Here is a 17,709-nt window from a genome sequence, read left to right as displayed (position 1 = left end):
TAAAATACAAAATTTTATGGGAAGATTGAGGTTATATTGTTTTACCTGAAGAGACTACAAGCGACTGTGTTAATGCAGAAGTGCATTTATTCCTAAACTAATGCATTCTTGAGAATTGTATGAAAAATTTACATACAAAAATGTATTGCTTAAAGAAGTTAAGAAGTTAAAATTTATTATACAGTTTAAGTTAGGTAAATTCAGGACCTTCTCCATTGTCCATGCCTCTTCTATCATACTTCTAAGTACAAATTTACATCATTCATTTTGTCCATTGATACTTGATCCAGATTATGATGTCTTTGACTTACTTCTTTCTCTGTGTACCATTTGCCTACCTCTACTATTTGGATCTGGTCTTATCCCTATGATGTTCTCTATACAATGTATACTTTCCTAGACTAAAATCTGCAGCTGGGACCCTATAACCTATAGCCTCTTGAGATGTTTGCTGCTCTGTAATCTGTGTCTGGGCCTCTATAGGACTATAATTCAGAAGGTTCCTCTCCTATTGGCTTCCCTGTCTCTAGCCATTGCCACTTGTACATATGAGAATCTCTATTGTCCTGCCCTGTCTGGGTATAGTTGAAAAGGCAATAAAGGGTGTTAACTACTTAAGGGACTTTCTTTTATCTCTTATCTGCCACCCTCAGGCATGCCCCTTACCTACTTTGCTTAGATATCTTTTTGAAAATTAAATTAACTAGATTACCTAGTGTTTATTTCTTTTAGCCAACCATAGTAATTAGAAGAAACAGGATTCTTGATTCATGGGAGAAGAGAGTAATGGTAAATTCCAGTAAACAAATTATGATAAATTTAACTCATTTTGAGCTACCTTCAATGCAGGATCTTTTAAAAGAGTGGGGAGAGGTCCGAGGAGAGGTACACCTAGTAGTGCTCAGGATTTATTCCTGGATATGATTCTGAGTGAGGGATTGGGCTTAGAAATGGTCAGAGAACCATATGTGGTGCCAGAGTATAAACCCTGTTGGCTGTGTACAAAGCAAGTACCTTACCACTGAACTTCTTTTTGGTTCCTCAATTTTATTTTTATATGGCTAGCTTGAAAGAAACCTTTCAAGGTTTAATAAAATTTTAATAATATGTTGATGTGGCAATAACTGAGATCTTAAATGTTAATTTTTTCTATACACCTAGCACTTATCTGAAATTTACATCAATTTTAGCTTGTGTAATGATATATTACATGTGGTATTATGTAGTTACTTCTATTTTTCAACCTAGAAGACTATAATGCATTATTAGAAGAATTGAAGTGAGCTCAGACAACTTTTTAATCTTAGTTTTATCTTTTGATCTATATCCAAGAGTTGAAAAATGTAGAGAGTAATAAAGAATCCAGTTTAATGAATTGAGAAAAACAATAAACAACTTAAAATTTATTTTATCAAATTGTTCTTCAAACTGATTACAGTAACTTTGGACACAGTTTATAGGCATAGAAGAATTAGAAAATTATTTTAAAAAATGACCCAACACTGTCATGAATTGATCTGCCAAACTTCATTTTCCTTAATAATTAAGAAAAAGATATGAGCATAATATGTACTTAGGATTTATCAAATCAGTGAACTAATTATCAGCAAATATACATACTTTAATAACTACTGAAATTATTTCAACCATAGTAAGCCTTCTCTGTTGATTCCCTCTGTAGACTGAAAGTTGAAGGTCATCATTTTTAATATAATCATATAACTTTCTTGACTAGGTTTCCTAATATGGCCATATATTTATTAATCCTAGAGTATAATAATAGTCTGTGGATACATTAGCAATCTATGGTACCTCAAAGTTTTGCAGCTGCTCTTTGTATGGATCATAGCCAAGCTTGCCTTGAATATCTATTGTTAGGTAAAGTCTATTAATCATTTTCATTTCATTATAGTATAGTATTATCAAATTACACTTTCAAAATAATAAATAGTCCTTTCATATACTATAGACTACCGAGTATAGTTGGAAAATAATTTACTCAGATAATAGGGATTTGTTGATTTATAGAATTATTAGACTATGTTGTGTGCTCAATTTTACATATTATTTATTATTTATTGGATCATCACAAAATCCCTGCAAAGAAGTGAGGCAGTTATTAGTACTATTCTTACTCTTAGCTAAGAAAAATCTTAGCTGTCTACCTAAGGTCACAAAAGGACAGAAACTCTTTCCGGGTATCAAATCCTGAATTCCTTACTCCCCCGGGTTTACCAAAACAGAGCCCAACTAACTTAGATCACTAACACATTTATCTAAGTCATGGTCCTACTCATGACAGTTCAGACTGCTTCTGTTACTAAGAATCATCTTTCCCACACCTGGCCATCCACTAACTGGTGCTCTCAGCTCCAAGGTCTCTCTATACTATCCCTCTCTATACTATCCTTCTCTTGAAAGAGAATTTTCTTTCAAGGAACTGGGATGCCTGAGAAACAAACCAACTCATACATTTATGATGGTCTCTTCAGGGCCATCAAATAAAATATCTGCCAAAGTCTGATCCAAAATTTTAGAGAAGTAATTCCCAAAGCTTTGATTTTTCTCTTCGAGCTATTTCAGAGAAGTCAGGCAGATAGACTTTTTCTTCAGTAGCTTGTAAATTTGGCCTAGTTTTTATATTCTACTTTTCCTAAGTTTTATCATCACAACTAAAGCTTTTGGTGATTGAGGAACAAACTGGTTCATAAATTATCAGAATTTGTCTGAAAACTTACATAAAGGACACAAGTTCAATTGCTAGCTAGTTAGTATTCCTCCTGTAATATGAAAATAAATACTATAAATTCTATTTTATTATATATTAATGAATTTATCGACTTAATTTCAATAACAGCATATTTAATATATACTTAAGTCAAAAATTAAGTCACAAGAAATGATCTAATCATCATATTTGAGGCTTTTTTTTTGTTTAAGGTAAGAATAAACATTTTAATTACATAGAACAAATTAAAGGTTGCTAAAATTTATTTTCTCACTGACCTGGAAAATAGCTCTGTGAACAAGTATGCTCATTTTACATGCATGAGGCCTGTATTTGATCTCTACCATTTTTTTAAAATTTTTATTTTGATCATGTGGCTTACATATCTTTCACATTAGTATTTTAGGTACATTTAACATTGAATCAGGAGAATACCCACCACCAAATTTGTCCCCCCCCCTTCCCCGTTCTCTTTCTGCAACCCATATCTCCCACCATCACCCCCTAGGCTGCTAGAGTAGGTGGTCCCCTCTTTGTCTAGCTTACTATCAGTGATTATACATCTGTTTGGTCCTGGTGCCCTCCCTTGTTTCTCCCTCTATTTGAGAGGCTAAGCTAGATAAATCGAGTTATGTGGTTTTGTTTGGGGGAAAGAAAAGCAATAGAATGGGGTAAAGATTAAGCAAAAATAATTTTAAAAAGAACAAAAATATGCTGAAAATGGGCGGAGTCCTTCTAGTGGCTATCAGCCTCGGTTTGAGAGAGGACTTGAAAAAGGTAATTGAAACACCTTAACAATACAAAAATAAATGTCAAATTAAATATCCAGTGAGCCCTACAGAAATAAAGAGAAGCATCACACATATTTGAGACCTTTTAATTTGGTAATATTATCTTTTCTCATTAACATAGAACAAAGAGATCAAATGCCCTTTTTATTAAAAAAAAGAGTATATATCAAATGTTATCATATTTATATATTATCATAGCTAAAACAACAAGACACTAAAATCATTACTGCAACTTGACTACCTTTAGGAAGGCATCAGAAATCACATTATTTCCAGTTATAAACATACCACTGAAAAAATTGTGGATTCATTATGACTTGTGAATTTCACACAGCAATATCTAGTTAAGAGCTTGGCCTTGTTTCCCAATTATATTTAGATCTGTGCTTCTTCAGGATGATTAGAAACCAGGATTGACTAGTATCACAATGAATTATAATTGTACCATTTAAAAAATTTATTGAACACTCTTGTGAATTGGAATATGAGTTTAAATAAGTGTGTATATATAACTGATAGAATTAGTATAGTTTGAATGCCATTCAGTGTTGGGAGAAACCAAAAAAACACATTTAATTGGGAATAGACACAATAAGGTAGGCAGGCATCCAATATTCAGAGGATACAGGGAAGAGTTACCTGACATTTTTCCATGTTGTGATTTTAAAAAGCATAACAGTAGATTTCATTTCCCTTCTTGAATAAAAAGGTTATCAATGATTCTGCATGTGAGAAATGAGAACCATCATCAGAAATTAGCCTTTAGCATTGTTTTCTACAGATGCATATAAGCCAAGGGTCCAAAATTTAAAATATATATAATAATTTTGCATATTCAAAACAATATTATTTTAATTGCAATGTTGCTAAGATGATATATGTGGCAAGCATTTGTTTATATACAATAAAGAAATATATTCAATACATTTGTTTTGTAAGCTTGATGGTAGTTTGCCTTGAAATTTTTTATCCTAAAACATGTTATATATAAGTCCTTGTTATTTTAATAAAAGTTCATGTTAAAGAACTGTTCAACATAAATTGGTTTATATTAAATATGAATCAGAGTTGTTACTTTATTTTATTATTTTAATCAATTTGGCAATGTTTTTGTTACTTTTGACAATTATGGCAATTATATTTAATTTTGGTAATCAAAAGGAAAGCTATTATTTAGATTAACTTTATATAATTTGTGGTTATCAGAGATGTTTAGCATTGTAGTCTTTACTTTTCCCCTAATTACCACCATTGTTTTTAATCTCTAATAGGCACTGAGGGTTCTTATTGATAAGTAATGATAAAAACATGAAGTTTGAATTAGAAACTTCGTGGTATCAATAATGGAATCTGCAACTAGAAAGTTGCTAATGAATGGACTCTGGAATTATGAAGTATTTTCAATATTACTTGAAACCAAATCTATCTCAGGAAAATCTAAGTAAAAATGGTTGTTGAGAGCATTGGATTAGCATTTAGTGAAAATTAGAGGCATCCTAATTTATAAGCATTTAACATCAACAGAATTTGATGAAATTCTGTGTAATGAAATGCTTAGGCTCATTTTTCTTGAAGATAGAAAAGACAAAAAGATTTTTATTAAAAAATAGGCTTATAGTTCCAGAACTATAGTACAGAGGATTAGGTGCTTGCCTCGTATGGCCAACACTAGTTGATTCTCTTGTACCATGTATTTCCCCCCAACCCCCACAGAAATAATCCCTGAGTACTCTTGGTTTTGTTTGTTTGTTTGTTTGGGTTTTTGTTTTTGTTTTTGACCACAGCCGGTGATGCTCAGGGGTTACGCCTGGCTATGCACTCAGAAATCATTCCTTGTTTGGGGGACCATGTGGGACTGCGGGGAATCGAACTGCGGTCCATCCTAGGCTAGCGCACAAGGCAGACGCTTTACGGCTCGCACCACTGCTCTGGTCCCAGTACTCTTGGTTTTGACTTCTTCCTTGTCCTCCCAAAAGATACACTTATAAATCTGATTATGGGTGTCTATAGCTAATTGACTGTTCCAGACCAAATAAATACTTCTCAAAAAATAGTTAAATTGTTTGATTTTTCTTTCGGGCCTATTATCAACTATCCTCAGAGCTTACTCTTGGCTTTATGCTTAAGGATCACTTCCCAGAGAAACAGAGGGTCCTGAGGATCAAACCTGGGTCAACCACATACAAGGCAAGCTCCCTGTTTTATTACTGGAGCTCTCTTAATTTAGATCTTAACTCTGTGATTATGTTAAGATGTCGCTGCACCCCTAACCTGTATCATATGACCAATCTGTATGAACTGGCAGTGAGCAGCATGGGAGAGCCTGACCTCTCTTGAAGGATGTTGATGGCAGAAAAGGAAGTAGGTCTGGATCTCTCCCTGGCTCAGCCACATTCTAGTTGCAAGGACTTGACCAAATAATACTGTGTCTAACCAGAATTTTAGCAAAGATAGTAATATAGACTCTAAAGAGCTCTCCTAAGATCAAATAAGCTGAAATTCATAAAATCGTTAGCCGAGTGCCCAACCATCATAGTGTCTCCAATTAGATTAGTTCCCCTTCCTTGAAACACACACTTGGAGCCAATGCCTCCTCCATCTGGTGACATCTGGTAACCTCTCAGCTTGGTGTCTTGCCTGAGAAGATCTTGTGATTTCTATGTTCAAATTGTTTAGTAAATTCTATGTTTTAAAAGAGAGAGGAGACAAAAAATTTTGTTAGGCTATTTGTTATCTTTCATTTGTGAATGTCTTGTCCTATAGTAGAAGTGAATAAGGAAATGATGAATTGCAAGCATTTTTAATTTGGTCAAAAGCTACTGTTGTATATAATCCACTAGAGGATTTAATAATGATAAAATGGAGAATTTTAATTTTCTGCAGTTATCTATGGCAAAGGGCCAAGAAAAAGTAGAAATTTCTCTATGAAGATTCTGCTTTTTTAGTCAAAATATCTTAAGAAATTAAAAATGGGACAGGAATGATGGTACTGTGAGTAAGGCACTTGTATTTCATGTGGCCTACCCAGGTTTGATCCCAGGTATCCCATATGATATGCTGACCCGCCAAGAGTGATTTATGAGTGCAGAGTCTGGAACGAGTACCACAAGGAACCCTAAAATATATAACACAAACAAAAAGAAATTTAACAAGGAAGTGGGTTTTGAACTTTAATTACGAGGATTCAATTTAATTTAATTTAATTTCTGCTGTTATTGCTAAAAATGATGTAGAAATATACAGGCAGAAGTGGGGCTTTGAACTTTAACTATTACTTAATAGAAATGAACTATAATTCATTTCTAAAAGGTGTCAGAATGTGATAATCAGCTTATAAAATTTTACTCTTCTGTTGTTGCTAAGAATGATATGGAAATATACAGGTTGAATGTCATCTAAATCATCTTATGTTCAGAGTATTTCTTTTTGCTGTCTTTGTGTGTTTCAGATAATAGATTAATATTGACCCTCTGATATGAGTCTGTTAAAGCAATTGAATTCAGAATTTGAATAATCATGGGTATATAGTTCTTGCAATATTTTTAAACTTCTGTCTTCAAAGAAGGAAAGAAAAAGATCCTGCACAGTTGCATTACTGTCAGAGCTCCAGACTTGCTGAGAAGCAAAGTTGTATAGTTTCATGAATTGCCAAATCAATTATCAGCCAGGTTCTGAAGTCCAAGTGCATTATCCACAAGATAAATGGACGAGTCAGAAAGAACACAGCTTGATTTTAAGATACCAGGTGGAAGAGGCGATTCAATCTGGGAGAAAGCGTGCTTTGATAGATTAGAATGCTCACTGGGTTTGGCAGTGGTTTTAGACACTGTATCTGGACGCATGGAGCTGTCACTGCTGTAGACTTCCCGTCTGTTGTCGGACTACACCACCCTTGTAAAACACGGAGGTGCGTGGGGTAATATCTGAAAAGTCAACAGGCTATAACAAAAAAACCTTGCTAGCGGGCACTAACACAGGTGTCATGCCTCTTTTCAGGTAGTAGGTGTAACCTTGAAGAAAAAGTGGCACTGTCTTCAAAAAAGTGACCTGACCCTGGCTTTGGTGGGTTTTTCTGCAAGAAATAAAAAGCACCGCATGTGTTTATTATACATCCTTTCTAGCTGACCACTGCTTTATTCTAGAGTTCAGCATGAAAGGACTAATTTTTGTTTTGTTTTTGTTTTTGTTTTAGTGAAATGGCATGTCCGTTGCTAACTCTAGCTATTATAGTTGCACATGTGAAAATACCTCTCTGTAGTTTATGGATTGGTAGCATTTCAAATAATGGAATATTGAAGTATTGATTCAAAAATTTTGAGATGCTTATCAATTGCATTTTTCCTTAGCTCAAGAAGAGTCTGAGTTTTTCTTTTCATTATACCTTGTGACATTAGATTTGTTATTTTTAAATATACTAGGAATTTAAATTCTAAGCATGCCACTTTCTTTATTGCTGTATTATTCAAATTTCTTGGAGCATGGAAAGAATTCCTCACAAACAATTTACGCTTCTGAAAAACAAAGCTGCAAAGATATTTATAAAACCTTTAGTCTGTAAATTTAGTATGTAAATGAGTATAGTTTATAAAAAGTACACTAAGCTTATACTATGTAATGTTTCATCCAAATAATTTTTTATTTTGAGAAAGTCAAATAGTTTAATAATGACATAACAAATTTTTTCCTTAATTCAGATATATAACATCTTTTGGTTAACAAATTCACATTGCTTCATTAACCAAAAAAACATGGAATTATTATAAACCCCAATGTTCTATGAAGTAAATAATTCATTCCCTTTATTGTTCCTGATATCCATTACTCTAGGTATTGTGACCAATAACCCTTTCAGAAAACATATGAAATTTGCTTTGGTTATATCTGCTGAATAAAGTGTCTAGTAATTGATATTCCCTCATGGGAATAATACATTATCATTAATTTGTTCCAGTTATTATGTCAAAACAAACCAGAAAGACAAACTTTCAGCATTGTGAAAAGATTCACACATTTTAAAATCTAGAAACTTTTCAGAAAGTCTTTCTATATTTTCACAAATAACAAACTACCACTGTAGGAAGGCAATACCTGAGGAAATGAATAACATTTTGCTTCTTAGAGCAAATGATCCTTCAAAAATACATAAAACCCTATGTAATACCCACATAAAAATGTCATTCTAACCTTTCTCATTGCATTGAAACTATGAAGAGTTATCAATCTATGGAGTTAATATTACCCAACTCTTATTCCCATTCAGACTATGGACCCCAGAGGTTCCTTTTTTGGTTTGGGGGTTTTGGGGTTTTTTTTGCTTATGATATCTCTTTATGCTACAATACTGTTTTAAGTAGATGTGCAACACATATATTCATATGTGCTTAGTACAAAACTATTTTATCCAGGAAGGCTGTTTCCACAGACCTGAGAAAATGAAAATTTCTTGTTTTATTTTAAAAATGTTTAAGTATTATTTAATTTTTACATAGTATGAGATCTTTCCGATTGAGTTGGATAAGTGATATGTTGTTTCCTCCATTGTGCCATATTTACTATCAAAAAACTTAGTGATGTAATTTAAAAAGAAAAATAAAAATCTAGCATATTTCTTTATAGTCCATAATTCTACAAGAACTAGGCCAAAATGTATATGTACATATATTTCAGTGTTTAATTATTAAACATCATTCATTTACCTCTGGATTTATGTAATTGTCCAAATAAAAGAAATTTAGCTCTAATAAGATTATTTGGCCTGATATTGATCATTGGATTTTTTTCCCCACAATTTTATTTTTGTTTTACAAGACAAACTGGTTATATTTCTATGATGTTGGGCCACTGAAGAATTTTGGAAGATTTGTGACGCTTTTATTCTTTTTATGCCCAAATCACTCAAAATGGCAGATGCAGACATTACTCAGCACAAAACCTTTCCATGTGAGGCCAACTCGGATTCTAATCACTATCCCAGGCTTCTCAATGTCTTCCAAAATATTTAATGATTTTGTAATGAGTAAGTGAGCAAAATAGACAATCCCTAATGCTTTTAAATGTATACTCCTAAAATTATGTTCATTTCATGTAAATTGCCTTAAAATATAACACATATAAAATACTATGTTAAAATTAAATATAATATATCAGCCATCAAGCTAACTACAACTTCACAAATAATCTTTTTTCAGATTTTGTGTTTTCTCCTCAGCCCAAAGCCTCAAGATTCAGTTGCAGCAGCCTACCTCTTCATTTATGTTGGATTTCTCTTTAAACATTAGAATATCTTGTAATAAATATTAAGTTCAAGATTTCTCCTGACACGAGTCATTGTTGATTTCACTGTTATAGGGAAAAGGCTCTAGGGCGGCAGATAAGGCTGTTGCCATGGTGATGAAGGAGATACCGAGGGCGGAGTCTGCCGAAGAAAAGCCCCTCCTAACTATGACATCACAGGTGGGCAGACCCATAGGGTTTCTGTAGGAAGCTGACATATGTTAAGATATCAGACATTGTGATTATTAACTAGCCCAAAAAAAAAAAAAAAACATTAACTTGAAACAATTTTTTTATAAAGCACAGTTTCAACGAAACAATTATCAAGATAAAATGAAAACCAAAATGCTAAAGAAATTTTTACACCATTTAGTTATTTGTGAATATTAACTTTTATTACTCAACTGTAGTTTAAAACAAAATATTTGTGCAAGTAAGATATACTGCTTCCTTATAAAGGAGTCTTGTTAACAACTTTTGGAAAGAAACAAGAATTTAAACTTACATTTGAAAAACAAAACAAATTCCTATGAATAAATATAAATTATATTTTATACATATGTCAGTTTACCAGTAGACTATCTAAATTTTCTTAAATGTTAAATATATTTATGTTGTGAGTATGCATACTACATATGTCTATACATATTTATGTGGAAAGCTTATTTACAGGAATGAGCCAGAAGTCCCTGAACCCCGTGCAGAAAAATGGCATTTGTGACCCCTCATATATTTAGTGACCTTGACCATAAAAATATCATCCCTCTTTAAGCTCTTGAGGGGGCCATTTTCAGTATTTATTATTGCAAACAAAGAAAAAGTTGGCATTTGTATGCAAAGACACTTTGAGATTGTAAATCCTGTATGTCCTCAGGAACTTTTGAAACACCCTGTAAAATCCACATAAATATGTATAATATATTCATCACCACTCTGTGGAACTCAGTTTTAAATTCTTAAATGAAAAATATTTTACTTGCGTTTATCTTATAATTTAGATTAGATTGTTATCTTAAACATTTCATTTTCTGCTATGCAACGTAGTAAACGCAGTGATTCTTTTCCACTTATCTGAACATGTGTAGATTAGGAAAATATCCATTTAGAGTCGTCATGAGAGGCATTTATCTGAAAAGCAAAATTATGTAAACTTATTTTTAGAATATTCTATCACATTCCAGCTGCTGCCAACATGTGTGCTTTTATTTTTTCTAAACTCTGTGTTGTAAGTAATGATAATTATAACAACATATAACACCAAAATTGAACAATAAAAGAAGTTATTAAATATCCTCAGTATTTGAGATAAATTTTATGTTGCCAGTGGTAAGAGAGATAATATAGAAGTTAGGGTACAGCTTTAGGCTGACCCAAATTCATTCAGCCTTACCACATGTAGTTTCCCTGAGCATTCCCAGGAGTTATCCCGAGATAGAGCCAGGAGTAAGTTCTGACCACCAATGATGTACCCCCACTACTTCCACTTGCCAAAAGAAAGAAAAAGGGAGGGGAGGTTTACAATGCACACAGTCTAGTTGGGATGAAATTTGATCGAAATTTACCAAATCTCAATTCCTTAATTGTAGATAGTAAAATTCTGTGCTTTGTAGAACCCAACACCAAAATATTCATCCACAGTATTTGAGATAAATGATATAGAAGATGAAAACTACTTGGAGTTCTCAGTTAATGGCAGAGTCACAAAATCAGTAGATAAGATCAGTCCAAATTTGAGTTTGCATAGTTGTGTAGTATTGGATTAATTAGAGACTTCACAGTTTAGTAATACAGTCCTCAATAATTCTGCTTCTCCAAAATCATACACTACTGTATGCTAATCAGTATATGCTTCATGTATCTGAAACATCATCACAACCCAATCTGGAATTTAAAATTGTATGCAAAATATTTTTTATTTTCTAATTTAGAAAAGAAATTGTGATTATGACCATTTTCTCATACTCAGAACATTTGTGTGTACCAAGCTCCTTCTCTAATCTTTGTCTAGTGTTGCATTAACTGTTTTATTTTTTGAGGTGCTAGCTACAATATTACTGCATGAAGATTATGTAGAGATTTCTTTGATGCCTCATATTCTTGTTGAATTTTGGCTAGTTTATGAATCAGCAACAAGAATTCTGATTCATAAAATGTAATGCACCTGTTGTGTTGATACTTTTATGGAATTAATTCAGTGACAGCTGTGATACAATTATTTCTCAGCCAAATGCAGTTTTATTAGTTGATATACTTTTTCCACTGTACACAAGTGGCTTCTTCCCTGCTATGCACCAGTGGCGTGCACAAGCCAAAAAGCAGCAGAATGATCTGAAAAAGTGAGTACTTCCTCATGACAACCACAACATCCAGTCCGTGTACCATACCACATTCTTACTTGTTATCCTGTGTGAATGTATTAGTGTCTTAAACATGTTGTCCCAGTGTCTCTTGTAAAGCCCCTATAACATAGTGCTACATATTGCTGAATACATGGACTCATCTTCATCACTGGTATGTTGATGCCAGCTGCTCATGCACAGATTCCAGAGATGGCTAACTCTCACTAATTGCTGCCTCTCTCTGAAACGTGTCTTTGGGACAATTGTCATTGATAAAATAGAATAAGTCATTAAAAGAGTCTTGAAATTTGTGTAGTCACTGTTCATTGGACACATTTTAAGTATAGACTACTTTATATTCAAGCATTTTTTGTTTTATTTTTATTTTATTTTATGATTAGGACCACGTTTGGAGATATTTAGTTAAACATGCTATGATAGAGTTATTTATAAAATGTGAAACAATAAACAAAGCATAGGAGTTGATCAGTTGGTCTCAATTCAGAAATTTCAGGACCCACAATAGTTCCGTTTAATATAATTATTAATTCTCTCTAAACAAACTTTATCAGGAACTTCATTGAATCTCAAGTTCATGCTGTCCTCAAATAATATTTAAATCAGAAAAACACTTTATAAACAGATATACACTGATGAAAGAGTTAAAGGGAAAAAATGTGAATCAAGTCTGAGAAAAAGTTTTTGCAGAACTTTGATGTTCAATAATAGCCAACAACTACATCTGACTACTGAAATATGGCCTCCCCAAATTTAAATGTGGTCAAGGTATACAATATAAAATTTTCAAGACAGTCAAAAAATGTAAAAATTGTATTTATAATTTCCATGTTGATTACATATTGAAATAATCATATTAGGCATGTTAGGCTATAATAAATGTATTATTAAAATAAGTTCACTTTTGTCTCTTTTTAAGTGACTACAAAAAATGTAAAATTATAAGACTATATTTCTATAGAACAGCAGTTCTCCGGACTAGAATAGTACAAATAAATATTATCTGAGAATAGAAGGGAAACCATATGCCAGAAGACTGATTATATCATAGCCAATTTTGTAACTGTTTATAAGACTAAAACTAATTTAGCAAATGTTTTTCTCTTATAAGGAATCATCAGAAATTTTTGTTTTAATCACATCTCTTGATTATTTTTTTAGCAAGATAGATCCCATACTTTTTACTGCAGAGCTTGGTGTCTAAATTATCAATGATTTCTAGATTTTGTTAGGGACCTTTGGGTGGGTGTGGGGACTCCTAATTGAGAGCTCAGATGTCCCTTGGGCGACTCTCAGCAATTCTTGGTCAAATGAACTCTCAGTTCAAAGGGATGAAAGATTCAGCAGTGCTTTAGGTACTGCAGTGCCCAGTACTATTATTAGGACCACCCTTACCAGGCTCAAAAATCATTACGGCTATATCTACAATGCTCAGAGGATCCATGTAGTGCTGGAGATCAAACAGGCTCTGGAATCGCTCCTGTACTATCTTTTAGGCCTCTGTTAGAGAACTTTTTTTTTTTTTTTTTTGCAAATTCAGCCTTGGGGATTTTATTGTTTTGTTTTGTTTTGTTTGGGGATCTCACCCAGCAGTGCTCAGGAAGTACTCCTGGCTCTGCAGTCTGGGATCACTCCTGGCAGGTCTTAAGGGACCATATGGGATCATGCAAGACAAAGCATTATACAAAGCCTGTTGTACTATTTCTCTGGACCAATATCCTTGTTTCTTGTATATTGCCAAAGTGATATATTTTTGTGTCTAATAAATGTAGAAAGTGCAATGTCCTTGATTGGAAAAACATTCTCAAGGCTACTAAATATGGCCTTGTCTCTATTTCTATTACTAAATAAAATAATTGCTTTAATTGTGTTCTTCTGCCTGCATTAATATAGTACTATTTAAAATGTAAATGGTAATAGCTGTTCATTTCCCAAAGAACAGATTCATATTTTATAAGCCTAAATATACTGTGAGAAAAATATTTATAGTCAATTGGTTGATATTCAGATCAAGCCAAAAAACTGAAAACCATTACATTTGCAAAAAATTATATTTCCAAAAAGATTCACCGGAATCCATATATTGATCCAATGGTGATGGGGAAGCACACAGAATCTTTCCAAGTGTTAGTTCATGTGACATTAATTCTACCTGGTTTCAGATTAAGGCAGAGTTCTCAAAGCTTGAATACTCAAAGCCAAAGCATGATGGTCATTTATTATGTTGTTGTATTGTCTTTTAGTGACTTAAGTCATTTAACTTAGTTTTTATATTAGTGAATTTTTCACAATATCACAACTTAGTTTTGACAATTGTGACTCCTTCAGAAGATAATGACTCTTATGGAAATTGCACCAAGTTAAAATTTGAGTAGGATTAAGAGAGAACTCACTTTATTTTAAATATGTGAACAAAAGTCTACCTAGCAAGTGATATGAAAACATTAACAAAGTTATAAATAAGAGGGATTTTTTCAGCACAAACACGTATAAAAACTTTTTGTGTTTTGGTTTTCAGAGATACAAAGCAACCTGAACCTTTCAACTATAGTATCTGGAGAGACAGTTAAGGGTGCATGCTTTGTGTGTTCAAGGATTTGAATTGATTCCCAGCACCACATGCTTCATCCCCCACACTGCTGGAAGTAGCCCTGGAAGCCTGAGAATAACACTTGAATGTGGTCCTAGACACCCCAGCATTGTTCTGAGTGAGCTGCAAAGTATCACTTAACATTAATATTAAAACATCTGGCATAGCTGGCTGACTATTACCAAAAGTGGCCCACTGACAACCTGACCACTGTTTGAGAGCCCTCCCTTTTTTTTCCATTATTAAAATCAGGTAGAAAGATGGTAATAGGAAAAGATTTTTAGAATAACCTGTCAATTTGAGACATGCACTTTTAATTTAGTTGGACCAAAGTTTTTACTTTTTAAAATGATTCTTTAAGTCTTACAGTGCTTACATATGGAAATTGTTTTAAACTATATCAATAATTATAGAATAATGAATTACCATTCACATGGGTCACATTTTATGACACAGAGAGTATTTTGTTTTTGAAGCTAAATTTAGTAATATGTTATCACAAACATTTAGTTCTATATTTTTATTGAACTACTTAACCAATTATTACTTAAATATAAATAAGCATATTTTCAAATTACAAAACAACCTATAAATACAGCAGCATTTAAAAGCAAAATAACTTATTTTCATTATGGTTAAATATTCCCCTGTAGCTTAGCTTATATAATGATTAAATTTAACATTTAAAAATATATAAATTAATATTGATATTAGGAGATACACTCATAAATGAAAATTTTTACATTGTAATTCATTAGAGTTGGATGATATTATTTGCATTTGTTCAACACAAGCATAATAGTGAAATAAAATAAATAAATTGCTTTTGAGTCAATATTTTACTCACAAACTATGACTACAAAACAAAAGTAAACATTGGCTTAATATTTTACTCACCATTTATTAAAAGAATGAGTCAATGTTAGTCTTTTGATTACAATTGAAAAGAAGCTCTTAATTACAAATTCTTACCTGGCTTCTGTTATATTTTACTTCTGATTTTAATGATGATAAATTTAATAATGATAGATAATAATGATAATGGATTATTATGATTTAATATTATCATTATTACCTTTAATAATGATAATTTTTCCCTCAAATCTCCAAATTGGAGGGGATGATGTGATTTCTCAGTAGGCTAAAGACATGCTTTGCAAGAGTGCCTGGAACACATGGCCCCTCGAACAAAACAGGAAAAGATACCTCCTCGAAATTATGAAGTCAGGAGTAATCCTGAGCATTGTTAAGTATGATTCCCCAAACAAAAAATAATATATTAAAATTTAAATCTATAAAATTATGAAGCCTTTTTTTTTTTTTTGGCCTCCTGTTTTCTGTGCCTGTTTTCCAAGTCTTGGATGGCATAGAGCACTCATGATGTATATATTATTTGCATTCTTGACTTTTTGATGGAAGTCTTATATTTGGAAATGCTCTTTAGATAACCTTAAGAATTCAAAATTAAAAAAAAAGAATTCAAAAATTTAAATGGTTTGACCTTGTGGGGAGTTTGTGTTTTGAATTTGCCATAAAATTAGTAAAAATTCTAGGACTGACATTGGTTAGCCTCAATATGTAATAGGGCAGCCAGGAAACCATTCTGTTGTGCAATTCCCATTTATTTAGAGTACATAAATACAGTTAATATTATATTATGGTATCACAATAAAATATAAAAATTAATTGGGTAATGCCTTTATCCATAAGGAGGTGAATAATGCGAAGGAAAACAGATACATGTGATGGTGCTGTCAAGACACTCTGCTACCCAATACAAAAGAAGGTTCCCAAAGAATAAGTTGTTACAAAAGTCGCCTAAAATATGTAAGAATCTATCAAAATTAGGAAAAAAAAAACTTTGAATAGATACAAAAGGGGCAGAAGAGAGTAAGAATGGGGAGGGGGTAAAATAAAGAGATAATATAGGGATTAAGGTATCTCTCTTGCACATGGCTGATCCCAGTTTGATCCCTAGCACTGTATATGATTCCAGTAGTGACCCCCTCTGGCACAGAACCATAAATTTTTTTTTATTTAAACAGAATGAGACAAAGTAATGAAGTGAATGGTTTCAGTTCAGTTATAAACATCTGAGTGGATAAAAATTGCAATCACTCCAACTAATTTTTAATTGAAATATTTTGAACCAAAAAGATAATACAGGAAATAATGCACTTGCATTTTGTATGGCCACACCCCAGCACTACATAATATCTCCTGAGCACTATCAGGAGTGATTTCTAAACACAAAGCGAGGAGTAAGCCCTGATCACAGTTGTGTGCAGTTCAAATCCCCTTAGCCAATTGAAAAAAAAATTATAAGGAAAATATAAACTATACTAAAAGAATAATATGAGGTAAGTTCATAAGATCCTTTTATCTGAAGGAAGAACTTCCCCAAAAAGTCAATAGGTTATAACTTCCAATTGATACGAATAAATGTGATAAAATGTGGAAGTGAAGCTTAAGAAATTGATTTGGAAAATTCAGTTCAGTTTGCAATTTTTATTATGACCAAAAATATCAGTTACATTTTCACCATAAGAAATTATAAACATGTTTTAAAATGAAATGAGGAGTAGATTGATATACAGAATATTTTTATCTTCACAAAAATAAAAGGGAACTTAGTTTGTCTAAAAATAATGATCCTACGTTTTTCCGATTGAAGGCATAATTCAAAATTGGATTGTTGCAATATATATTTTTATATCTTCAGTTTCAGGAGTCACTGTTCTATTTTCTAGAGACTAATTGAGCCTCTCTTACACTATTCGAAGTGTAAAGTATATAAGTATGAGTAAGACATATCCTCTGACCTCAGAGTTTGTAAGATTATATCATCTCCTGTTTCATCTTCTATATCTCAATCAAAACCAGAAAATGTTCAGTTCTAAATGACTTTTCCATGCTATCTGAAATCTGGTCTTTTATCTTCTTCACCCCTGAGTCCTGCCATTACCCTCC

The 17,709-nt window shown here is 32.6% G+C and overlaps 1 protein-coding gene across 7 annotated transcripts in view; it reads left to right on the top strand.

Moving 5' to 3' along the window:
- Positions 1 to 17,709, top strand: part of PEX5L (peroxisomal biogenesis factor 5 like) — a 250,961-nt gene that overhangs the window by 139,296 nt on the left and 93,956 nt on the right. For 3 of the 7 annotated variants that reach the window (XM_049775842.1, XM_049775841.1, XM_049775840.1), the window contains one exon: positions 9,868 to 9,972. The exons of the other annotated variants lie outside the window; for them this stretch is intronic. In XM_049775842.1, the coding sequence (XP_049631799.1) occupies positions 9,868 to 9,972 (105 nt within the window). The remainder of the gene's footprint in view (positions 1 to 9,867; positions 9,973 to 17,709) is intronic. 7 annotated transcript variants of the gene reach the window in all.

This window comes from Suncus etruscus, chromosome 6, assembly GCF_024139225.1.
Source record: "Suncus etruscus isolate mSunEtr1 chromosome 6, mSunEtr1.pri.cur, whole genome shotgun sequence".
NCBI lineage: Eukaryota > Metazoa > Chordata > Mammalia > Eulipotyphla > Soricidae > Suncus > Suncus etruscus.
Note: the sequence above shows the minus strand (reverse complement) of the source record. Positions and strands in the feature narration are given on the sequence as shown.